The following is a 26,410-nucleotide window of genomic DNA, read 5'->3' as shown; positions in this document are numbered from 1 at the left end:
AGAATACTGTGTTCATGTTTCGAGCAATGTTTGGGCCAAACAACAAAGTCATGAATCAGACATCTTACTTCCCGCAGTCGCAACAGAAGACCGTCCCGACCCCATATCACATTTGCTACCAAAGTAACAAGAAAAACGAAAAGAGAAGGAAAGAAAAGCATTGGCAGAAAGGCATAAGATGGAAACCAGCAAAATAAAAGCAAAGAAAAGAATGCAGAAGTAGACGCAGCGCTGTAAAAAATTACTTATCTGTGCCCCCCAAAATGATTTATTGGCCCAAATGGCAAGCAAATAGCATTAAAAGTGCGCTCTTGCTGCCTGACCGAAGGGTTGCTGCATAAATAACCAAAACAAGACGCTTTCGAATACGAAAATAAAATGCTTCAGTCAGCTAATGTGGGCGTGGTCAAGTACTGCCTGAATAGCCTAGGTGCTTGTGGCTGGCAGCTGCTCAAGGTAAACTATGTAAGCACAACAACAATACAACAAACGGCCAACTCGTTTTAGCCAGACGGGCGTGAACTCAAGCTGAAATAGACCAAATTGCGGGTCAGAGCCAGCTCCAAGCAACAGCTGGTCTGGCACTTAAATCCACGCTAAAATATCCCAAAATATTTTATAGATGGATAGCTTAAATATGCACTAAGAAATTTAATATGCTTATACCGAACCATTTTGAATATTTGGCCTTTGCCTTCGGACAGAAATGTGAATGAAAACAATTTGTATTGATGAGGTAAAGCGATAACCTATTAAGTACAAAATATTTCAAATTTCTTTTGTGTTTTATTATCTTTCTTTAGTAGAAACTGAAATACGCACTGATATTTTTTGTTATTTTATTAAGTTCAACATCTGAATGAATAATAATAACATATTATATTGAATAACATTCCTAAATTCAGTTCATACATATAAGCTTCTTTTAATAAATCATTATAATATTTTTTAATCTTATCTAAAACCTAAAATTCAAAATGTATTTTTAGCATTTCATCAGTCATCAGTACGAGTACTGAGTAAAATCAGAAAAAGGTTGACATCAATTAGTGATCCCAATTAGTATTAGTAGTTCAAAATAGAGAATACTAGAGCGTTGAGATTTAAAAAATATGTGGCGTCACCTTGGGCAAAAAAAGAACAATAAATTAGAAAACTATGGTCAAGATTGAACTATAATAGACCCTTTACTTTCGATTGAACTACTGAAAATTTATGTAACTCGAATTAGTTAGAGATTACTGCTTAAAAATACAGATTATTTTAACAAAAGTAAGAGAATAAAAAAATATTAAAATTGTAAAAGGAATTTAAGCAGTATACCGAAAAGCTTTATATCTCTATAATTTAGATGCTAAGACTGATTCTGAATATATACATATAAATACTTTTTTGTGTCGAAGAAGTCTTCTTCTCCTAATGCGGTTTCGCAAAATTAATCGACCCTATGTTATTTAAAGTGTAGGTCTAAACATGATAAAGATTCTACATATGTTGTGAATACATTGTATATATAATATTGTGCTTTGAAATAAATGATTTAAAATAAAATGGATTATCAGTATTTACAAAAACACTTCAGTGCCCCATTAGAACGTACTGCTTTGTAACATAGCAAGCAGTGCGCATATTTTATAATTGATTGCAAGCAGTTTAGAACTAAAGAATGAACTAAAGAATATTGAGTTTCTTGATGGAATTTTGACAAAATTCTAAACTTGTTAAAAACTTATCCACAATTTTAACTTTTAGCAAATGAAATGTTTCTGCGGTTAACTTGGCTTCAAGCTTGAAGCGCTTTTGTGGTAGCTTAGCCCAAAAGAAATTTAATAAAAATCATTTTCGCCTGATGTGCGGCTCTCAAAAGTTTGACAGCTGTCGCTCAAGATCTAAGCTAACTTTGACCTGAAGATAACCTCAGCTGTGATTGAACCTTCAGACTTGAGATTACATGTCTGCAGACAATATGATGAATATACATATTTACATAAATAGGTGCGATTTATATATAAATCTATATTTTGTTGCACATTAATGAATTGCTCCCAATATAAGATGATAAGACTTGGCTGGCTGCGTTTTTCATGTTTATGTCAATTTCGTTCAATCAGTTATATTTCACATTTGCACAGCTCACAACACCGAGCGAAATGTTTGCTGGCCGATTAATTGTCATACTACTGGTGTCTTATATCAATAATGGCGATGCCGTAACTTACACAAGTCTCCATCAATCGGTATAAATTTTGTGTCCATCAAATCGATTGTTTGATTAATTCTGTGTACTTAACAGTGTGAAGGCCGAACGACACCGGAAATGCATGAGAAATGCGGCATTTATACGTTTTACAAAATGAAACCTCTTTTACTGGATTTGGGAGAATTACAGGCTAAATTACTAACTGCTGAAAACGAGAATAAAGAACTGCAAAAAGATGTAAGTGGTCTTCAGGCCAAAAATCAGGAACTAGCGTCAAGCGTCATCCAAAACGTTAAACGAATATCAGATTTGGAATCCGAAATTGATAGGCAAAAGGTGAACAACAAATTGCAGATCGAAAGACAGAGAACTCTCCAGAGGGAGAATAGCAATCTTGAAGCTGAAATCAAGAATCTGGAAGAAAACTTTAGGAAATATAAGCAAAATGGGCCTTGGTTTTCTATTTAATAAAAATAATAAAATATGCAATAAATTTTTATGAAATTGAGTTAACAACTAACATGAATACAGCATGAATTTTAAACCCATCGTAACCTCAAACTAATTTAAATTTTATGTTTTAGTTTTTTAGTCAAATATTTAGAGGTAAACCCGTTTCTATGGCGTCGTAATCGATTTACATGTGTAGTAAATAAAAATACATATTATTTTTTACTTGTTGCGCATGTCAACGGACAGTTTTGCGCTTTGCTGCTGTCCAATCAACCGAATTCGTTAGTTCGTTAAAAAATAATATTTTCTGTTCATCAGAAAAAAAACACACTGAAAGAGAATACAAAATTCTGCAATTGAATGCTTGACTAGAAAATACCTTCAAAAAAAATATTTTAGCGCGAGCAAAATTGTTGCTGAAAATATAAGGGAACAACAAATTGTCTAGTAACAGCAGCTTTCAACTTTAATGTATTTGCTGTTGAATAGTTTTAAGGAAACTTTGACACTCAACAACACTATGGATTGAAAACTCCTTTGTTATGCTTAACGTTGCAAAGTATTTTTTCAACTAAATTGACACACAGATTGTTAAACAAATAGCAAAACATTCTGCACTTGATAGCTGCATATGTAAAACAAATAAAGTACGCACGAGTACACGTTAAATTTATTAATTAAAATGTGTTAGATACCTTTGAATAAACATCAGCTTAATTGACTGAAAGAAACATAATAACGTTTTCGTAGCATTCCAAAAAAGGAACTTTCGGTAACCATTTAGCGCAATTGCAAAAAAAATTTGCGATATAAAATATGAATTAAAGAACTTATATTACATATACATACACATATATGAAAGAATGTCAACGGGTGATATGCTAAAGTTGTTCTCAATATTGTATTCGTTAAAGTTAATATGAGATTTTCATGAGTAACTGATTTTCTTATTTGAGTAAAAGGCGATATCGTAAGTGAGAATAGTTTGGTATATGTGTTTTACACGTACAAAAATCATAGCAACCACTGTCATCAAAAAAAATAAAGGAAATAAAGGAAAAATGTAACCAGCTTCACTTTAAATGTATTTTTGCAATTTTAATGAAATGAAATGCATGTGGGTTCAGGTTCGGGCTCAAACACAAGCCCAGCCTCAGGCCCAGGCCCAGGCCCAGTGCCAGGCTGAGTGTAAATGTAAATGCGCCGCCAGACACGCACGTGCAGCAGCAACGAAACAGCAACGCAACTGCCTCCCCGCACTCCCCCCGCAACACAACCCTATCAGAGCGGCATGCCTTTAAGGTTTTTACTTTTTTCGCTGCCTTTTCCGTGTATGAATGTGTGGGTGTTTATATAGATGTGTATGTGTGTGTGTGTATGTTTAAATGCAAATTACATTTCATTTCATTATAGTATGCGGCATTTTGCACGTTGGGCATGAAATAAGAATGCAAAAACTTCTCTGACTGCTTACTGCCTTCTGCTTTTGCTTTTGCTGCTGCATGCGAAACGAGTTTAAAATGGCGGCCGTTACCGTTAGATGCCGAGTACATACAGCCTTGAGGTACGCATTAGAACCGGACTCGGAGTCGCAGTCGCAGTCGAAGTCCGTTGTCGTTCACAGTGGCTGCCAGTTGAACTCACACTCAGCGTAGACACAGACAGGCTGAGTCTTTTGCTGAGCACAACAGTTATGAACATTCACGCTAATGCGTTGTGAATGTTCCAGCATTACCTATACCCTGTAATTAAATTATAGAAGCTGGGTATTGCGAATAACAAACGAAACTAACTGAAATGCATTTTTAAATAAGAAAATCACCAAAGTAATTAGAAACTTTAGTGGTAAGTCCAGCAGAAAGTAATAAGGGATAAACAGAAACGGATAAGATAGGATAGGATAGAAAGAGAAGAAATAAATATTTATAAACAATTAGAATATTTTCATGATTATAATAAAATAATATGAATAATATTTACGAGGGATATTTCTTAGTCGATCATTATAAAATGGCATTCCTCTGCTTGTTTTTATGTATAAATAAATGTTAGCAAGTGTTGCTCATCGCATTGGATACCCAGAAGGAGCTGTCCTCCTCTCTACTAATATGCAGCACAGTGCCCACTTCTCTCCTTTATGCATCTTACCTCTTCTTTGCCTCATCTACAAGTATATCTATGTACGTTACTTCATGCTCTTGTCTATCCCTTCGTACTTGGCTCGTCCAGTGAGGCGACTGCACAGGTGCGCTTGCACCTTTTTTTCATTTTTGTTTTGCCTGCATTTGCCTCAGACACTGTTTTGCATGGGAAATTAAATTACGTTTAAGATTTAAAGTGCAGGGCACAAATTGCCATTTGCCGTGTGCTACTAAATATAATGAATTATAATCAACTTTTCGTTTCGCAAAATAAAACACAAGCAAATTGCGTTAGGTTGACGCAAGAAAAGTGACTCAAAATTCTCATTGCCTTCTACTTCTTCTACTTACTCTATTATTATGATGTTTTTTTTTTTGGCGACGACAAGAAATGGATTTGTGTTGAGCAACAGCCACTAAAAAGATTTCCCCCAATTTATTTCGTACTAGTTTTTCGTACCTCGGACAGACGTTAAAGTATTTGTGTGGTCTGCAACATTTATAGCCGTAAACCGACCCAAATTGCCATGCATGTGCAAATGTGCGGAGCGAAGCCAAATATAAAACATGGCTGGCTTTCACTGAAATTACGTATACGCACTGTGCACTGTGTCACAACAAAGAGTGCGAGGGTGAATGTGTTGTTTCTTATTGTAGCTGCTAATTTAGTACCACTTCCCGCAGCCCCTTCGCCAACTACCTCCTCAGGCAAACAACTAACCCCTTGTGCAATCCCTCTAAAAACTATGACCCATAAAGTTTTGCAGCAACAGCAATCGCCTCTCCATCTTTCCTGAACACCCCCCATCGACCACCCGCCACACGCAGTGCATATTTCGTTAGCAAATCCTTGTAAGCCACAAAGACTTGAAAATTTGTGCGGAGCCACAAATTTCATGGGAATAAAATTGCAACGAAATAAACTTATACTCAGACGCATACACATAAAAGAAGCAAACAAACAAACACACACACACATACACACGCATAGCCACAACAACAGGAAAACAACATCAAAAGAACACCGAAAATGCAATTGAAGTAAAAAGCACTCGAAAAATCAGCGGCAAAAACCAAAAACGAATGGGCACTCAATAGCCTGATGGTCTGGTCTGGTTTGGTCTGGTCTCTAGTCTGGTCTGCTTGCACGGGAATTGGATGGATGAACTGAGAGCATTGAGTACTGTGAAAACTGTGAACTGTGCTAACTGCTAGCTGGTGACTGGTGACTGGTAAATGGTAGCTGGGAATGCAGCACTAACAGCAGCACTAGCAGCAAACCAATCGATTTGGCAATGCGTACTAGTTTCCAATTAAAAGTTTACTAATTATTTCTAAACTTTTGTGCAGCGATCAATGAGCACTGAGCATGCAAGCCAACAACTGGCAATGGAACTCAATAAACAGTGGACCCAAGTGAGTTAATTGCAACTAAAATAATGTAATGTTGTTTTAATGTGAAAATGTTTGAGATAAGAGAAATGGAAAATACAATAAACCTATTTAATTTGTAATCTTTTACAAATTAATAATCGAATTCGAAAACAATAAAATAGCAAAAAGAATTAAATTGAATATTTAACTAAATATTCGTCTTTTAAAACTCAAAATAGCATCAATTTTTATTTTTATACTTTTTATATATCTAATGATTTTTGTAATACATATTCCAAATACTATTCCTTTATACAAAATTAAGTTATTTCTTGAAGAAATAAAAGTTAAATCGACATATAATGTTAAGAGGTTATTTTAGTTAATTATTTTTAGCGAAAGAACTTTTGAAATTGGTGATATTTTTCGTTTAAATCAAATAATATTCAACACTAAAAAAGTAAACATTTGAACTACTAATTAGTTATTATTATTGCTCCACTGTGCAGTGAAGAGACAGACGACAAAACCGAAAATCCAGCCGCAAATTGGTTACGATTGCGAAAATGTGTAAGTGCCTTCATGTGTGTGTGTGTGTGTGCGACTGTAGATGTACAACTGTGTAATAGTGTCAGTGTGTGTGTGCGTGTGTAGTTTACGATTTGGCTAGAGGTGTGCTGACCAGGCAGCCATTTGGCTGATGAGACGCCCGGGATGTGTTCTCGTGTCCTCGACATCGTCAATATGGCAAGTTGCCGTAATTGACTATGCGTTGACTTTTGTTAATTTCGCTGCGTTATGGGCCGGCGCTTGTGTTTGCTAGTTCCGTCATTTTGTTACCACACTCGCGTACACACACACTCACACGCACACACTCTCACATAAAATGGCTTGCATTGAGTAGTCAATCAAAGCACAAAATCGATTGCCATGACGTCCATTTGGGACAATGACTCGCAACGTGGGAGGCGGCATCAGCAGCGGCTTCTGGTATTAACGGCAATTGCACTTTGCCCGTGGCCATGTTGATTGTAATCATTGGCTTTCGCTGATGTCTGCGCCATGCCCATTATTTTTGCAGTCTAACGAGTTTTGCCAAGAATCCAGCCACCCCCGTCTGCCTCTCATCTCAAACTGATTGGCACGAAATCGAAGTGCCAAAAGTCTGCAACCAAAAATGAAGACGACAGGTAAAACAGAACGTGTCGTTACCAATTACAAGTCTAGCATCTAACACAGTAAAACTTCGCTAAGCCGATCAAAAGTTTTCATTAACTGCAACGTGATTTTTTAGTTAAGACGATTTTATTAGTGGAAAGGTAGGAAGTCGAGTGAAATGTGTCAGTATAAATATTAAGACAAATAGTCAATAATTTGTTATATGGAAAATCAACTTAAAATATTCTTGTTTACTCGCATTTAATGTCGAGTTAATCGATCATATGCTGCTCTCACTTTGAAAGCCACATCATTTTCAATTACATTGTTAAGTAATTTTCAAGCACTTTGGCATGCATTTCACTGGCAAAACAAACAGCAGCAGAAAAGTCAGATGACAAATAGCTCGACAACAAATAATACAAGCGCAAGTACTCAGACTCACGCTCACACTCGCTATCGCTATCGCTATCGCAAACGTATCTGATAGATATCCACGAAAACCCTATATCACATGGCAATTGAAAATGCGACAGCACTTTGCACAGCGACCAATATTTGTTATTGCAGTCCATACGCCAATAGAGCGAGAGGGAGAGGGAAGGAGGACTTACCGCCGACACATTTGTCGCCGATTTGTTGGCGTCATTATGCCCCACAAACGTGAGCGGTGGGGGAAAAAGAGGCAATATGGGTGGGAGATAATGCTCGTCGTGTCCCATGTTGACGCACTTAACATTGCAATTTGCAAGCTGTGCTTTATTTTCAGTCGCCATACGCGTCGTATACGCAACGCCAGACAAACAATTGTACACCTAGCACATTTACACAGTTACCTCACTCTCTCGACAGCAATTGACTCGATTTGTCTATTGTTTATCAAATGTTTGTCTGCATGTGTGGTCGCTTAATTATTTTTGCCTGCAGCGATTCAAATTATTTTCCACTAAAGTCTATACCCCGATTATTTAGCTGACACTTCATTTTACCCCTGCAATCGCCATTGCCTGCTGGCATTTTTCAAATTGCGATTCATTAAAAACATAATTTAAATATGCAATCAATTTTCATATTTGCGTTTAATAAATAAACTCAATAGAATTTATCAAATTTTTATCTATTTAATAATGAAATAATTTAGAGAATTCCAAACGGTTTTAATTAAAACAACTGACAGTTGAGGGTGTCTGGCCAACGGATATCCTACAAATATATTGTGTATTGCTGTATTACTGTATTTAGAATATAAAATACACTTTTTTAATGTACTGACATATTTAAATTTATGAATGAAAAAGGGTATTTACTAGTTTCCCCTTTAATACGCTCGGCTTTTGTTTTATTATTTTCGTTTGCTGTACTTTTTTATTGCCATTCCATACAGACATATGTATGTCTATATATGACTTGCACATTTATTGGCATTATGCTTATTGTTCGTGTTTTGTTGTTGTTCAGTTTGTGATTGTGATTCTGATTCTGATTCCGATTCTATTCGCTCTGTTTAGACATTTTTACAGTCCGGACCGCACTGCGTGAGCTGCATAAAGGGATTGGATTGGGGTGCTCTTGGCGGGCCCAACAAACTTCGCAGCACGTGATCACAGACTATAAACACACGCACACACACACACTCGCACACACACAGTGAGCTGGAAATGTACTCACACACGTTTCCGCGTTATGGCATTTTATTGGCAGCATTTTATTTGAAACGCGTGAGTCGCCAGAAACGTTTTGCTTTTGCTTTTGTTTTTGTTTTTGTTTATTATGCATACGAGTCTGAATGAATCCACCATAAAGTAGATTGATGACTCAGTCATAGAATAATAAAATATACGAATACGTGGATTAGTTTATAAAATTGTGCTATTTTTAGTCAAGCTGGGATTAAAATCATAAAATATCTATTCAAATCAAAATCGAGCTTTAAATTTATTTATTAAGGCTTAAACTTGGTGGAATCGAAACATGTTGTTGCATATTTTAAACACTTTCAACGCTTGGGGAGCAGATAAGAATTGCATCCGAAAGTTTAATGCCTGCATTTGTCGCTGCTCTGCGGCAGTGTAAATAATCGACAATACAACACGTCAACACGGCTGGCAGTTGCAGTTGCCATTGCCATTGCCATCCCCATTTCCATCCCCATCGCCATTGCAGTTGCAGTTTTGTGCCTGCTGCACTAAACAAATTTTATTTGCTCACACACACACACACACACTCACTGTGAGACGAACGAAGGAAAAGTTTTGCCATTGCCCGAGGCTATGACCACGCCACCGTCATTGAAGCAAAAGCAACAAAAAAAGAAAAGGGAAAACTGCATGTTTGCGATTTTCATCTTGTACGAGTTTATTTAAAGCCTTTTCTTCCCCTCTCCCTCCGTCGACACTCTTTGCCACAGCAATAGTCCTCGGGCTAGACTCTACTCGACTACTCGTTCTCTTGGCAGCCGGTTTGCAACGTCATTTCGTTGTTGCGGGAACTGCGGAAATGCCATGCTCCGGGTTTGTTGCCGCTGTCTGACGGCATCCGAGTGTGCTCAAGTCAAATAGTCAAACTGTCAAACTGCATGTCGATATATTCTTTAGCGTCTCTACTTTGAACCTCCGTCAACATGTTGCTCGCACTTGTATAATGATTTCAGTTGTCAGACGTTGTCGGGGCGTATGCGTAATTTTGCAGCCTGATTGAAATAAATCGCCTGAATTGCCGCTCGCATTCGCATCGCTTTCATATCTCGGTCACATTTGGCGTGACCCGCTTTTTATTTATTTATACAATTTTTACCATTTTTTTGCGCTTTGCACAGACGAGAGGCAATTGACAATTTATTACACATTTCATTGGGTGAAACATAAAAACGCACTATATATTCAAAGAAAATAATCGATCAAGCTATGCATAATTTACAATTTATTTGAATATTATTTTAAACGCAGGCAACAAAAAAAAATTGTGAAAATACATTAATCTAGATACAATTTCAATCAGTTCAGCAAATAGATGTCCCATTAAAGCATTAAATTTGCCGTGAACTGCGACGACTGTAAATACATTTTGTGCAAATACTTGTCAAAGCTAAAAACAAAAAAAAGTTGACCAACTTTAAGCATACAACTTGTCGTTTAAATATGCAGCTCAAAAGTTGTCACTTTAATCCCTGTTCCTTATGTTTTGCTGCTTGACTTTTTATAGAAGATTCCTTTTATGCTTTTTTGCTTTGTCGCTTGCCGCTTTTCTTACGCAGACGTCGTCTCTGTGTGTCGCATGTCCCCAAAAGTCTCCCCCTCCTTAAGTCTGCCGTAATCCAACTGCTTTTGAGCTGCAACTTTATCTTCTGTGTTCTGCGTTCTGTGTGGCAATTTCAGTGCTGATTAATTGCTGCCTCTTAACGCCGTGGCTGACCACTCAAGGGCCGTCGACTAAGAGCACTTCCTTCACTTCACTCACAACAAACACGAGAGCAACAACAACAGCAACAACAAAAACATCCGCTTTTGCCGCGTTTGCTGCTCTCACTCAGCTGAGCTCAGCTCACTTCCTTCTTTACGTTGCTTTGCCCTGGCCAAAAGTTCGAATTAATAACGCATTTTACTTTTCAGCATCCCTCGACACAGTTTTTGCAGTTTTTTTTCTCTCTTTTTTTTGGGTTTCGTTTTCGTTTTGTGCTTGCTTTCAGTCAGGGTCAACGCTGCTTCGGGGTTCGGGCTTTGGGATTTCTCAGGACATGCAACATGCATTGAGTTGCATTTTTAATTAATTGAAATAAAGCTGACGCACTTGGCCACAAGCTGTCCTTTTGAAGGCCACATTGCACTTTGAAATGAGGTTAAAGCATTTTAAGAGCCAATTTCAGTTGCGCCGAAAGAAAAACAAATATAATATTCACGAGTTGTAAGTAATGTTTGCGAGTAATTTAAACCCGCTTTCGCATTCTCTTTTCTGCCGCATTTTTTTGATTATTTATTTAATAATTGTTTATTATCTTTCTTTCTTTTGCTGCAGTTGACCGTTAACTCGTTTTAAAGATAATCTTAAAATGTTCTTGGCTAAACTCGGAACAAAATTTAGACAATTAAAGCAAAATATTGGCCTAACCTGAGCTGTACTTAGCACATTTACTTCATTAGAGCAAAGTCTTTAACATGAAGTCAAGTTGGGGGGAGCAAAAGAAGTTCAGGGATAAAATGCAACAAAGTACATGTTATAGATACAATTGTGTTTGTTGTGTAATTACACAAATGCATTTATGTTGCGCAGAGACTAAAACACACATTCACTTTCACACACACACATCAACAAATTTGCAGACGTTTTGTATTTGTGCAGCCATTCAGAACAGAACAAAACACAACAAAACAACTCACACACACACATAGAGAGAGCAAAGTGTAAACAAAATATGTACATGTATGCCAACATTTTAGACTCGCTCGGGCGCACAACATTCCCCCTCTCTCTACACACACACACACACATCACACACAACACACACATAATCAGTGGCATTTTCATTTGGCTGAATCAGCACAAAAGAGGAACCGACTCAGACTTAATTAAAATTTCATTGTATATGTGTGGTTCACCTTTTACTTGTTGTTGTTGCTGCTGTTTTTCCTCACATTTGAGATTCTGATTCTGATTTTACCCTTCGCCAGTTAAACAATTGTTTTTTGTGTTAATGCGTTCGACTCGCTCTCTCGCTCTCACTTTCTCGCTCCCTTTCCCAGTCTCTAGTTGTCGTTTATTGTTTGCCTCTGACCCTTGAGACATCCACACACACAATGCCCACTTGTTAGCCCTTGCATTTTAGCCATGGCTTTCTATACCAGCTTGCGGCTCCCATTTACCAACAACCAGCTACCAGTTAGCACTTTTCCCATTTTTGCAATTGTCTTTTGCTGGCTCCGTAATTAGCGCCAATTGCACAAAAGTATGCTGCTGCAAACACACACAAGCAACCGAAAGAGTGAGATGGAGAGGGAAAGTGAAAGCCACACCCTTTCTGGTAATTGGCGAGCTTTTTGGGCCACCGAAATAGTCCGGGCCACTAATTTGCAAAATTGCTCAAATAATTGGCCAAGTTGATGTATTTCATTTTAAATTAAACGACGTTTCACTCCCGCAAACTGTCCCACCAAAAAAAAATAGAGAAAAACGCACAAGGAAAGCGAAGCGAGAAAAAAGGGAAGCCACATTGCCACAACAGCGCAGCACAGCACAGCAGAGAACAGCACGACTGCAATTGGCAGCACGCTTTGAGCTACGAATTTAACTGAGTTTTGCTTTTTTAAGTAAAAGCGTTCTACAATGTCCTTGCCAGCCAAAAAGAGTTGCGTAAACATACAACACCATTTGGCAGTTTTTCCAATTTTAAATATATTTCCTAGTATTTTTTGTGAAGTATCAAAAATTACATGTGAAATTAGTTAAATTAAATAGTAGTATACTTAATATTTTCAAATATGCTACTTACATTGTCTGCAATTATAGTATTATTTTGTAAATACATATTTCAGATAGTCATAAAAATAATATTGTTAATAATAAATTAATATCATATCATTGCATTTATTTTTATGTTCGTTTCACTTACTTGAAGAACGACAATTTCTATTTGCAAATCATTTCGCACGTGTTGAAATTCTTATTAAAATTGTATTGGTATATAATTTCAATAAATGTTCTTAATTATCACCTCTTTTCTTTTTCTTTTTAAAGTTATAAAATTTTTAATTCCTCTTAGAGCATTCACAGTTCGTCTATAATTTTGGGAACTTTTTCTGTTTGCTTTCTGCTTAATGTAAATTTTTGCATGTATATAATTTTAGCCAATTAAGCGCATTTACAGTATTTGCGATAATTAAGAATGTTGTGCAGCAATTTTTGGTGCACGTTACGTATACCCCGCGTGGTCCAAGTGAATTGCGGCTTTAAAACGCTGCGTCATTTAATCATAGGAAGTCGCACATATTTTTGCGTCATAAAATCAATAATAAATTTCATAATGCATATAAGAAAATTAATGATGTTCTCAGGCTCTCACGCCTGCGTGGAATTTAATGTGGCTGCTTTTGCTTTTGCCCCTTGGCGTTTGGGCTTTTGCATTTGGGGTTTGAGGTCACAAGTGGAATGCTGAATGGCTGAAGCTGTAGCTGAAGCAGAGGCTGAAGCGATGACATAGATATAGACATACTATATACATATATTAAATGGATGGCATATTTATGGGTCAGCTGATTCTTGCGCACTTTGTTATTGTTGTTGTCGAGTCTTTTGCATTAACGGCACTTCTTTTTGTCATCATTTATCATCGATTGCTTGCATATGTCGTTGTCCTTCGAGTGGATTTTGGGTCATACAAATGACGACTATGGATCGTTAAAGCCAAACAAGATACAGATACTACGTGCTACGTGTCTGCGCTTAACGATAAACTGTGAAGCGTTTCATGACGGAATGCGAATCGATTTCACTTTGCCACACAATTAAGGCGATATATAACGCGTTGTTATTGCTATACGCTCTCTCCCTACAGATTTACTGCCTTCTATGCTGAGAGGGAGATTGTAATACCCTTTCCCAATGGACAGACTTAGCTCATTTGCGGGCACTCATGGAGTTTTCCCAGTCATTGCGTAAGTAGGTTTTGTAAATCAACTTCAAATTGGCAATAAGCATGCAACATGGCAACAAACTTCAGTTGGCAGAGCAGCTGCATCTACTATTTACAAATTAAGTGCACTCAGAGTGCGTGTGGATTTGTGTGTGTGTGTTTACATGTGCTTGTGTATTTGGTTGTTGTTTGTATTCACATCAGCTTGTATTCACATGCAAATGAGTCAATATTCACAAGCCACGCAGCATAGCACACATAATGTTGGCAAATTTACCGCAAAATTTTATCATTTTGTTGGCAAATTGTGCACCGATTTATCCCACAGTGCACACACACGCACGCATTTGTGTACACTTTTAACTATTGCATAATTTGACGGAAAATGCGCTTTTCAAATTCGCACTCATCTGCTTGTCACTGTGTTCAACATTGTCGGTTATCTTTACTGCTGCTGCTGATGCTGTTGTTGTTGTTGTTGTTGTCGTCGTCGTCATAGCATTCGTTGTCTTTGTTGTTGCACAAAATTGATATGTCAATCAATATTTTTGCTGATTGATCCCATTGTCAGCGTGTCAAATGTTGAAGCTTCACTGTGGTTCATAACATATGATTAATGTTCACTGTGCGCTCATAGTCAAGTGACAATAACCAACTTATCTGATGTTCCAATAATTAAAGGCTAAAACGATTCCATTTAATTGCACCAAGCGAGAGTAAGAGTGAAAGTAAATTAATATGAGATAACCCACGTAAAATAATAATAATTAAAAATATATCAATTGGACTCTTCTGTAAGCTTTAAAACACGCAGCCCTGACAGCTAAGGCAATCCATTATTGATGAAGAAGCTGTCACAATCTCGCGAGCCATGAGCGCTAGATGGCGCTAGTATAGTCTTTCGTTATTCATATTAACATTGATAGTTTTTATAGAATTTTGTAATAGAAATATATAATACATATTCACAAATATATATAATACATAATTTGACATATAACAAAATATTCACTTTTTTACAAAAAAGTATAAAATACCAACTTCTATTACTGAAGTATTAATTAAAATGAATGAATAATACACATTTTATATGTTGGGGAATATGAAATGCAGTGGAATGTTTGGTATGCGAGTTTAAATTGTAACCTTTGGCTGTGTTGGTAGGTCCTAGTTCTCCTTGAGAACTGAGGCTTCGTGTCGCTTCGTATGCGTTAATAGACCTAGTTACTCTTCTCTTCTCGCTCTGACATGAGACACGTGTGTTCAATAAAAGAAAAGTAATAATTATAAGCAACAAAGGTTGCGAAGACTCGTTGCATCTCTAACAAGTTAATACTGGACAACAAAACCAAGAGCAAGCGACTAACGGATTATACATATATAAAAACTACTACTTAAATACTTTTTTACATTAAAAATTTTAATAATACAATTATTAAAATGTATTTGTGTATAAGATAAAATATTTTTTGCTACTTCTATTAAAGGAATTAACTTAATGAAAGACAACTGATTTTATATAGAAAAATATTCTTGAGGAATTTCTAAGTAACAATTCATTTCTATTTGCTTGCATATTTATGATTCGTGATCTAAGCGAAAAGCTGTTATAAGCAGCAGTACTCTGCCCAGTGCAGTTTGTTAATAATCTGTGCTTAAGTTGGGGAAATGTTAAATAAATCTGCTGACAGCTGCTGCACACAAAATGAGCCAACAATTGACCAAGCTGGCGCAAATGAAGAGCTCGCTTCTCAGTGGTTCAGTGGCTGCATTGCCTTGTTATTAGTTTTTGTTGCTGTTGGCGTTGCTGTTGCCATTACCACTGCCGTTGCCATATTGTTGTTGCTGTGCATTTCGTTTTTGCCACTTTGAGTTTTGCTTTTGAACTTGCCAACTTTTTGTGCAAGAACGAAATGAAAATCTCAAATGGAGTGCGAGACCCGAGCCCCAAAGTCCCGACGAGTCCAAGTACGAGAGTCGAGAATACAAAAGACAAAAATTGTTCGGCATTCAAAAGCATTTAGAGAGGTGCGCGGGCAATTCGAAAAGTTTGTCGAATAGTCGACAAATGGAAAAACGGACAGCATGCCAACGGGAATGAGTGGATGGTAGGGGGAATGCTTGAGACTTCAATTTAAACTTTTGGCAAATTCATTTATTTTTATTCGGATTTTGACAAAATACTATGGAGATGGTGCGTTAAATTAGTCGACTATGACAGTTCAGTTTAGGCCATGGCTTAGAGACTTTGACGTTTTAATTTAGCATTTTGCCTGCCATCCAAAGGGTCGACTTGGCTTGGTAATCGCATTTGATTAGCCGCCGCAAATAAAAACTAATATTGAAATTAAAATAAATACAAGACGCTTTCGAGTGGTTCCCCCCGAATCAGAAAGTATCTCTGTCCTTCGAACACATGTCCAAAATTTTGATGTGGGTGCAAGGCCACCGACATCTCAATTTTGACCACAAAAGCCTGGCTCTCTAATGCCATGAGCCGCAAAAAGGTCTTGTGCTCCCTTTTAGCTACATATATACAGCAGGCGAAGGCTCAATTCGCTTAGCTTCAAACTTTTCCAAACCGAATTTATTTCAGAAAAAATATAGATTTCTTTTCATTTCACTCCTCCTTCTCCAATTTTGCACAGTTGTCAATAGTTTTTGTGGCAGGCATGCAGTGCCTTCAACTTTATGTTATCATCGACACTTTGAAGTGAGTTCAAAAGGTGCGTATCTAGTTAGGCACTCTCACTCTCTCTCTTTTTTATCTCTCTCCTTCTCTTCCTTTTTTTCTCTCCCCAACGCGTCTGGCGTAAATTTGAGAGCTGCCTATTTTTGGGATGACTCGCACAGTCACACAAAATTGGCATAGCCATTGAAATGGATATATGGAAAAATTCCATAGACGAAAAGGCAATTGGAAATAAGTCAAGTATGTGCGAATAGCAGGTAAAGAATTTCAACAATTTTTTAGATCACAATTTGCATATTGATGACCGGGAAAATGTGACGAGAAAAACATGCAAACATTTCTGATAGGACTGCGACTATACAAGAATATTTTTGTAAATTGTTGATACACCATAAAGTGAGAATTAATAAATTACAAATCAGAAGCAAAAAGTAAAATATACATGATTTTAATCTACAATTGAATTCATACAACAAGGAAACAAATTTAATGAGATTATAAAATTTTTAAAGTGAAAATTATTGAATAAATAAATGTATTGGAAGTTGAAATTGACAAAAATATTCTATCGTCTGAGAAGAATATTTTAAACATAAATTGTATTGTTAAATGACATTCATTCTATAGTGAGAACAAATTTCTGGCCAGGAAAATACTCTTCTATAAAGTATGTTAATATTAAATAATGTTAAAACACATTCCGTCATAAGAGAAATAATCAAGTTGTCAAGCGTTAAGCTTCAAATTAATAATATCCATATCCATTTGTTTTTAATTCAGTTCATATTTCGATCTTAATTTTAATCGCTAGATATATATTCCATAGTTTCCACATGAAGAACAATTAAATAAATCGATTTTAAAGTAAATTTTAAGCTGACAATATGCCCAAGGTAGAAGTAATCAACAAACAGATATGGGAAATGGAAATGAAGATGGAAAAAAAGTTGCAGGAAATCAAGGATAATGAGGTGAAAGAGGAGGAGCGTCGCAAGGCCATAACACATATATGCCGAGTGCCTGGCTACTGTCCAGTTGGTCGATGTACCGAAATCGTATTCCCATCGAATCTGATGATGCACATGCTGCATAAGCATAGCCGGAATGCCAGCATAACCACCTCGGAGGTCTTTGAGCACAAACCTTGTGTGGTCTGCTTCGATCCCACGGGCTATGAATATGGGGAAAATCAATGTGTGGCATCGCTGATGTATGCCGGTGTGAAAGATCAACTCGATACGTTGCCAGGCATCAGCTATTTGAGTCTGCCGAATACGGCGCTCATCCACGATCATCACAAGTTCGACAATCATTTGCCCATCATGATGATTGGCTGTCGCTGCAGTTGGTATTGTCAACTGAAGGACAAAAAGCTGGAACGCGAATTAGTCGCTCTAAATGCCAAGAATTCTGGCATCTATGTCTTCTGGCTGGTGGCACCGAAGACAACACGCAAACTGTATTACACTCTGACAGTCTATGATCGACACTATCTAAACTCTCGCAGTGTTATTCGCACTGTTCGCGATTATACAAATTTTCAAAACCCCAGCGATTTTCTGCCCAACGAAGATGATTATTTGGTGTTGCGCAACTCCGAAGTCGATGAGTTCTTGAATATCAAAACGAAGAAGAAATCTAAGAAACCGCCTAATCGTGGAATTCCAATGGAGATCATAGTCTATGAGAATCCATCAACAACGCCTATTAAACATAGCAGCCAAAAGGAGTTGAAAGACGCAGCAGAACAAGTTGGAGTGCAGTATATTAAGGACACTTGCTGCGATCACGCTAAGCAAACCGGCAAATCGTCCTTGAAAAGAAATCCATGCCGAACATCTGCGAAAACCAATTCAAACTTATCCGCGTAAATCGATAAACGAAACATTTCTGTCATTTCCTTATTAACCAAATTTTGCAAATAGGCATTAAATATAACAAGCTAAATATAGTTATAATTATAATCACTTTACTCAAAGCTTCATTTAAAATATACAGATTTATAGTTTGAAATTAAAGATTTCAATATACAAATTAATTTGGAGAAACTTATAATTTGTTTGCCAATTTTTTTAAATGTTTAATTAAAACATTTTCCAATTTTTTTGTTTAACATTAAAAGTAGTGAATTAGATATAGTTTGGATATTGGATATTAAAATAAGAGCACAACTAAGGTACTTAATAGATTCTGATGATTCTGAGTGAATAATAATAATAATAATCTCTAAAATTGGTTTAAAACTCAAATTGTTGAAATTTCAAATAATAGAAAAACTGCTTTACTGATTTATTTAATATAATCTTAGTTGGAATATTTTTAAAAGCTTAACAATAATTCATTTGAAATATGTTCTCAAAAAAATGGTATGATATCCCCATGGGTTATATATATCGTTTTCCAACTTGGTTTCCCTTAGTTTGAAAATTCACAAATCCAAAGTAAAACCACTTTTCATTTCAAATTCCAAATTGTTGTAATTGAATTGGATATGAAAATGAGAGCACAACATGTGTACTTGCTGGTTGCTTCGGTTTGCAACAGTTTTCTCACTAGTGTAATTAATTACAACCATTAGCTGACTTTGCAGACTTATCACCTAATCAACTGTACAGAGTGGCGTATGTGTATGTGTGAGTGTGTGTGTGGTATACATAATGCTTGTTACTAATCAATATGGTACAAGTTAATGAGCGTTGCGAGTGGACATGCAACAGGCAACGAATGCCGCACATTTCACTCATTTATTTGACTCTTATTTAATTTTCATTACAAATTTGAGGCCGCACGTGATGTGCATGCCATTTTCATTTCCCATTTCCACATTTTCATTTTCATTACTATTTGCCTTCGAGTAGATGGGCAGAGATAATACCATACCTAATACATACTAACATGCTCGACCCTTGGCTCAACTGTTCGCATTTGTATGCGCCATTAGCAGATGAAATACAATACAAAAATTAGTTCAGGCCATGGCAGAGCGACAGACAAAAGGAAGTGGAATACAATCGAGATATCATGTTGCTCTCAGCCAGCTGCTCTTGGCCATTTTCCTGCTCCTTATTTAATTAAGCACTTAATTATTTAATGCGCTGATTGTGCAATATTTCCAAAGTACCCCGACCTCCTGCTTAAATTCGCCTTTGCCTGCTTAATCAGAGCTCAGCCAGTTGCAAGTAGTGAAAGTGTCAGTCTATGTGTATGTGTGTGTGTGTGTGTGTGTGTTAAGGTGTCATAATTACCACATGCAACTGAAATTTAATCAGGCGACCACAAGCCGTTGAGTTGAACATGGCTCAAGTCAAACTCACCTGGGCCTTGGTAATTAATGACGCATTTCCACTGGGTTGCATTTAGTCGCATTATCACAGCACCAACTGAGCTGGCATTAGTCTTTGGCCAATCGATTGCATAATTGGGCTGCTCACGGTTCAATTGAATAAGCATTTAACGAAACAAACTAAATAAATAGCAAGCCAGCAAACGATTTGACAATTTCTATTTCGAGCTACCTTCTTTTGCCTTTTCTCTCAATTTAATTTAATCATGCTAATATCTTCGACCTTAGACGTTTATTTGTCGCCATCTGGGACTGCAAGTCTGCTCTTTTAATTATTTTAATATAATTTTAATAGTGCCAGCCATTTTTCTTGCCAGTTGCATTTCATTACCATATGCTGGCGTTAATTAAACTTTATGAAATGCCCAGCATTTGTTGCCCGTCCAGCATTATTAAACACTTCTGTGGCGTGTGTTCCGACTTCGGATTTCTCACAAATTCCACAACAATTTAAAGTGAATATTTCTCTATTGTCAAAAACCATCATATCTAAATAACAGAACAGTCTGGTGTATACATTTTGGCTTTTTAGTCTTTATTTGTGGTCAGTAAACTGTCAATTTATTGTATGTGGCATCAAATTGATTTAATTAAATGTATACGAGAGCAATTTATTTGGCAACTGTTGATATTTGAACATTGAATATGGTTTCAGCTTCAACACAAGAGATCAAACGAAATAATTATTTGGAGACTGTTGGCAAACAATGTTGCCCATAAAAAGCATAAATAAATAAATATGTAAAACAGAATAAAAATGTTGATGCACTTAAATTAAGAACACAAACGGCTCGCTGCAATTGTGTAAGCAAACAAATGTGCAACTATATTAAATGGTATCGCATACAAAAATTTGTTGCGCCAACAAATAAAAATGTTGTAAATAAGCGAATGAAAATTGAAAATAGAGAATAAATATGCATAAAAAATTAAAATAAATACTTTGTTTTAAGCGAACCTATTTACAGCGCATAAGAAAATTACTTGGTGTAAAGTTAAAGTATTGTTTGTAAATGCTCTTCATGCTCAACTGTAGAAGGACGACAACAAATGGCACACACTGTTATCTCCATGAGTATACAAGTACATATATGTATATATACTATATATTGCGGGGGACTGAGGCAATGCATCTGTATTATTTCTGTTGTGCAACAGAAAATTTGCACTATTAATATTTGCATTCAACTGGCACAAGCAGCTCCCTCAGCTCTCTCCCTTGTTGCACTTGGATCTTTCAACACATTCGCCAGCGGCATTGTCAGTTGACAATGGCAACGGCAACGGCAGCGAACTGTGGGCGGTGGGCGTGGCTCGTTTGGCTGGCAATGATGCGTATTTTTATGCGAGCGCCTCTGAGTATCTATATTTAAAAAGGCTCAAGCGGCACTTAACTTGTGCTCAGCCCATTTGCTACATTGCAGCACAGTGGCGCAACATTGATTGAAAAAGTAACAAGGAAGGCAGCTACATTCGAGTGTGCTCGACTGTAAGATACCCGATACCCATTTTGAATAGAAGCAAAATAATTATTCTTAAAATATGTCGAATTTATATACCACATAAATACTAAAAATATGCTTAAGGCATTCCTTGGTATATTGTTACATTAGAAATATACTACAGATCACTAAACAAACCAGATTGTCCGCCAAGACAGCTAAGACCCTTTTGCAGTAGAAGTTTTTAAAATAACTTCTGCAAATTTTCATAAATACTGTAGTTATTATTATGTGTTCCAACTTTAGCTTCATTCTAGCTTCAAATTATGACTAAGATATTTTTCGATTTGCGGAGGAAAGAAGGGAAGAAAATTAATCTGACAGGTAGAAGGAGGACCTGTTAGATTAATTTTCTTCTCTTCTTTCCTATAGGTAGCTGGTATAACAAGAAAAATAAAAGAAATATGTTGGCAACCCTTAAAATTAGTATTTTTAGTTTTATATATGTATATTTTTTCTGTCATATTTTCAGTACAATTTTTCACAGGTTGCTCCACTGTGCCATGCACGTATTCGTAGCATACTTTTATGCGTCGCTTGTTGTGGTTGACTAAATTCATACGCTTAATCGTTTAAATATAGCTGAAGGTTATTAAATACATTGATCAATGCCGCTCCAACAATGTGTATAAAACTTAAAAGTTCAAAATAAAATGACTTGCATCTCTTTTAGTAAATCTATTAAAAATTTGCAACTTTCTACAAGTTAATATTATGTTGGAGTGCATAAAGTATGTAAGCTGATACTCTTGTAGCAACCGCGAAAGTTTTGCTTAACATATAATATATATTCAACGTTTATTATTCAACTTTTATAATCTGCTGTTTCCAAAATTAACTCCTTTTACTCTATACCAAATTGTTTAATAAAGTGTATAAAATTTGTTAAAAACAAGTATTTTGTCGACAAAAAAGTGTTGAATGTTTAAAGTTTAGTTATGTAAATCAAACAATAAGCATAATTATGCCTACGTTCGGTTTATATATTTAAGCATCAACAGAGTTTCAACTTTTAATTAATAATTGACAACATTAATCGCCTGTCATTACGTATGCATTGTGCAATAAATGTTGCATTGCCATTAATTCTTATATAGTAATTGATTAGGGATTAGTTTTTGCATATTTTATACAATTTTAATTGATAATATTCAAATATTTTTTTTACTCTTTTTAATTACAATTCTACAAAATGCTCTTTAATTAGGAAAATAAAATCGTTTGAGCCTTTACAAATGCAAGAGAATCTCTGTCAACTAACAGCTAACAATTCTCTTTGAGTATTAGCACTTTAACACAAAGTCTTTAAATCCCATTGAATTGACCAAAGCTGGCTGAAATTCTGACAGCAGCAAGACCCTTGGCTCGTTTTCAGTTTATTTAACGCATGTGTAGCTTATGATAAATGCGTTAGGCTGATGGATGGAGAGGAAGTGGGAGAAGGAGTAGCGAGGGGCAGGGGTCGTGCTTTTGTTAAGCTGATGTCAATTATCTGTGCATACTTTGTGGCATGACACATATTGCTGTATCGCCGAGGAAAACTGTAACGGTGCGTCGACATCGAGAGACAAACAAGAAACAGAAACAGAAGCAAAAGCAGCAGCAGCAACAGCAGCAGAAGAAGAAAATCCCTTTTGCCAACAAGCGCCGCACACTGTAATTAAGAGACACTCAACGGTGATGAGGTGGGATGGCAATGGAAATGGGAATGAGAATGGAGATAGATATATGTATGTGGTATATGGAGGAGGTCTGACTGTGCCTGCGGCCAATGGCAATGGGAAAACAATGATGGGCAGACGTGGTGCGCCCTCAAAATGCTGCTGACCCAATTAGCAGACTCTCGCTGGGATGTTTCTTTTTTTCTGTTCTTTTTTTTTTTTTTTTTGCTTTGGTGTCTGCTTGGCATCGATGGTGTTGCTGATGATGACGACGCTTAGCACTAGTTGGATGCCACGTTTTGTAGCCACGTTAATTAAATTATCACGTGTCAATTAATGCTGCTCCCAGGGCAACAGGCAACAGCAATGGCAGCACTAGCAGCAACAGCATCATCAGCAGCAGCGGCAACTCACAAAAAGAGACGGTACACATATGACGGTGCGTATGAGTGATTTTAATGCAGCAACTGCTTCGGTTCTGTTGTTGTTGTTGTTGTTGTTGCTGCACTGTCTGTGCCAACTACTATCAACTGTCATAATTTTTTGCACCGTCTCTTGGCAACTTTGGCGATCCGCCTCGCTGCGAATTTATTTTCCACACTCTCCAACCAAAAAGTGTCGCTCACAAATTTTTGCGTTTTTGAGTCTGCGTCAAAGTTGCCGCTTGTGGCATTGTATTGGATGGCCTGCCACTCGCTGTTTGCTGCTCTCTATTCTCGGCTCACTTCAAACTAAAAAGTGTCGTTTACTGTGTATATATATATTCTCTTGGGACGACAAGTCTCGTTTAAAGTTTTTCAATTAAACGCTTAAATTCAGCGCACTTCTCGCTGTTCGCTGCTCGCTGCTCAGGTTTAATTAAACTCCGCCCACGGGGCAACAGAGAAACGCTAACTGCCACCGAGAGTCTCTAGAATTTTGTTTAGATTTATGCTCAATTTGATTGGCAAAATGCCTGAGGCCGGCACCAAATCATTTTGCGTGTACTTCTGGTTAATTAAGGTCCAAAACGTTGAGCCATGAGTTGGCAAAGCTTTAAGCACGCGACGCTTGCAACGAACCAAAACCAAAAACCCGCCTACAAAAGGCAAATTTTTGGTCCACAAAGTTTTTAGCAAATAATCGCTGAACTTATTAAGATTACGCCTAAAACCTCGCTCATTAAAAAGGGCAACATTTTGGGCAAACTTACAAGATTTCCCTAAAGGTTGACTGTGCTTAACTCAAGAGTGAATCAATATGCTAAAGTAAAAAGAGAGGAAATGTATATTGTAATTTAATGCTAATGCGTGTGATAGACAAAAGGTGCCTATACTTTTTGTATATCGATTTACCACGAACGTAGAAAAACTGCCGTCAATATTAAAGCAGGCGAAATTCTTTAATAAATACAAAACATATTCAAGGCGTAAACTGGCGCCATCTAGTGTTCGTGTTAATAAATTCATGCATATTTTCATATTAAGCAACCGCAACAAGTCGCATATTAAATTTGCCTGGTTTTCTCTACCCATTATTTTGTGTTAAGCAAAAAATCCGATTAATTTAAAGCCGTCAATTTGGCAGGCGCTTCGATAATCAACGCGTTGAATGTGCATATGAATTTATATATTTAATAAGGGCATTTACAATAAAAATCTGGCAAAAGCATATTTCACGCCTAACAAGCTTAACAGCTCTCCCAGAAAAGGACTGCTGTTGTTATCCTTTACCTGTTGTGATGTTGTTGCTGTCGTTGTTGTTGTTGTTGTTGTGCTTAAAAGGATAACCACAAAACCGCAAAATTTGTGTTGCATTTGCCAGTTTGGCAGCATTTCAAGCACTCAGCTTATGTAAATGCATAAATGTACATTATACAGATATACAATATGTATGCAGTATAGATATATATGGATGTGTATATGTATCGTGTCTATAGCATAGTCTCAATTTTAATAGCACACTTTTGGGCGCTGCGCCAACCACCTGTTCAGCAGGAGGAAGGAGAGTAGAGGAAAGGAGCTGGGGAGAAACACAGGCATACATTCTCGAAAATGTGTCTCAGGTGTGAAACATCAACGACACGTTATTGTCGCCATTGCAGTTGTCCATAATGGTCTCCCCATAAGCTCCGCCAATGGCGCAGCACACAAAGAGTGAGAGACAGAGAGCGGAAGAGGAAGGGAGGGGAAGAGAGAAGGGGAGTGGGACACACAGATACGACACGGTCCCGCAGGACAATTGTCCTGCCTTGGCCGGCACATGCATAAACATTAACAAGCGCTTTTTATCGCCAGCGCAACATGCGCCACTTGCAATTCCTTTCTTTTTTTATATCTTTTTTTCATATTTCTTCTCTTTTTCTGCGTTAATTTTTTTTCTCACTCACTCCCTCTCTTTTTTTTTGGTTATTTGCTAGGCTCGCTTTTAATTTCACTTGAGGTTTTACGGGGCGTCTCGTTATGTGTGTAATTATGTGCAACGGAAATGTTTAGCACCGGAAATTATGCAGCAATAACTTTAACTGGCAGCCAAGCACTTAAAACACATTGCAAATATTGCCATACTCACGCACACCAATACACAAGATGCCCCCGCACACTCACACACGCGTAAACACGCGCAACACCCGCTGATCCTTTAAGCAAGCATTGCGTATACTCGATTTTTATTGTTTGTCATTTGTTTTGGTTCTGCTTTTATACGCTGCACAAGAAGAAGGCGAAGAGGTATATTAGCAGTGTTGAAGTGTATGTAACAGACTTGAAATATTATAGGAATAATTATTGATTATTATGTTTTAAAAGTAATTACTAATGAAAATTAAATGCAAATATTAGTCTATTGATGAGGCTCTTTATTAGCTACTACATTCATCATGTCTGCATGTCTAAAAAGCACTCCTTTCGCTTTTCAAATTTGTATTATTCACTATCATGAATATTCAATTAATTTAGTATAATTAATTTAATAAGGCAACAGTCTTTCTTAAAGTTTAAAGGGTATTGCTTAGTCTGTCCACTATTTTAGCCCGTCTTAGCCAGTTCCCCAGTTAGCAGTAAAATTCAGTGGCAACAAATATGAAAAAGACAAGCCGAGCATTACGCACTGGTTGCTGCTCAGGGATTGCCATTGGAATTGGAATTGGGACTGGAATCGGAATCGGAATCGAGCTGACATTGCAGCACGAAATCTCAGCATTTGTTTTACCCACTTAGACAAAATTAGCTTTAGTCCGTCGATCTGTCTGTCCGCCAGTCTCTCTCTCTCTCTCTCTCTGTCTGT

The 26,410-nt window shown here is 36.9% G+C and overlaps 3 protein-coding genes across 3 annotated transcripts in view; 2 read left to right on the top strand and 1 right to left on the bottom strand.

Moving 5' to 3' along the window:
* Nucleotides 1-26,410, bottom strand: part of LOC117568032 (39S ribosomal protein L20, mitochondrial) — a 75,834-nt gene that overhangs the window by 35,310 nt on the left and 14,114 nt on the right. The gene's annotated exons all lie outside the window — the stretch shown is intronic.
* On the top strand, nucleotides 2,097-2,693 carry LOC117569197 (uncharacterized). The gene is made up of 2 exons (XM_034250265.2): nucleotides 2,097-2,237; nucleotides 2,294-2,693. The coding sequence occupies exons 1-2, from the start codon at nucleotides 2,151-2,153 to the stop codon at nucleotides 2,666-2,668; spliced, it is 462 nt and encodes a 153-aa protein (XP_034106156.1). The 5' UTR covers nucleotides 2,097-2,150; the 3' UTR covers nucleotides 2,669-2,693.
* Nucleotides 17,379-18,604, top strand: LOC117568265 (uncharacterized). Its single transcript, XM_034248753.2, has one exon. The coding sequence runs from the start codon at nucleotides 17,525-17,527 to the stop codon at nucleotides 18,509-18,511; it is 987 nt and encodes a 328-aa protein (XP_034104644.1). The 5' UTR covers nucleotides 17,379-17,524; the 3' UTR covers nucleotides 18,512-18,604.

Source organism: Drosophila albomicans, chromosome 3 (assembly GCF_009650485.2).
Source record: "Drosophila albomicans strain 15112-1751.03 chromosome 3, ASM965048v2, whole genome shotgun sequence".
NCBI classification, from domain to species: Eukaryota; Metazoa; Arthropoda; class Insecta; order Diptera; family Drosophilidae; genus Drosophila; species Drosophila albomicans.
Note: the sequence above shows the minus strand (reverse complement) of the source record. Positions and strands in the feature narration are given on the sequence as shown.

Bases quoted from the DNA above. Each gene is read 5' to 3' on its own strand.
- LOC117569197 (XM_034250265.2), top strand. From the start codon at position 2,151: ATGTTTGCTGGCCGATTAATTGTCATACTACTGGTGTCTTATATCAAT. The intron at 2,238-2,293 runs GTATAAATTTTG...TGTACTTAACAG, and splicing joins ACACAAGTCTCCATCAATCG to TGTGAAGGCCGAACGACACC.
- LOC117568265 (XM_034248753.2), top strand. From the start codon at position 17,525: ATGCCCAAGGTAGAAGTAATCAACAAACAGATATGGGAAATGGAAATG.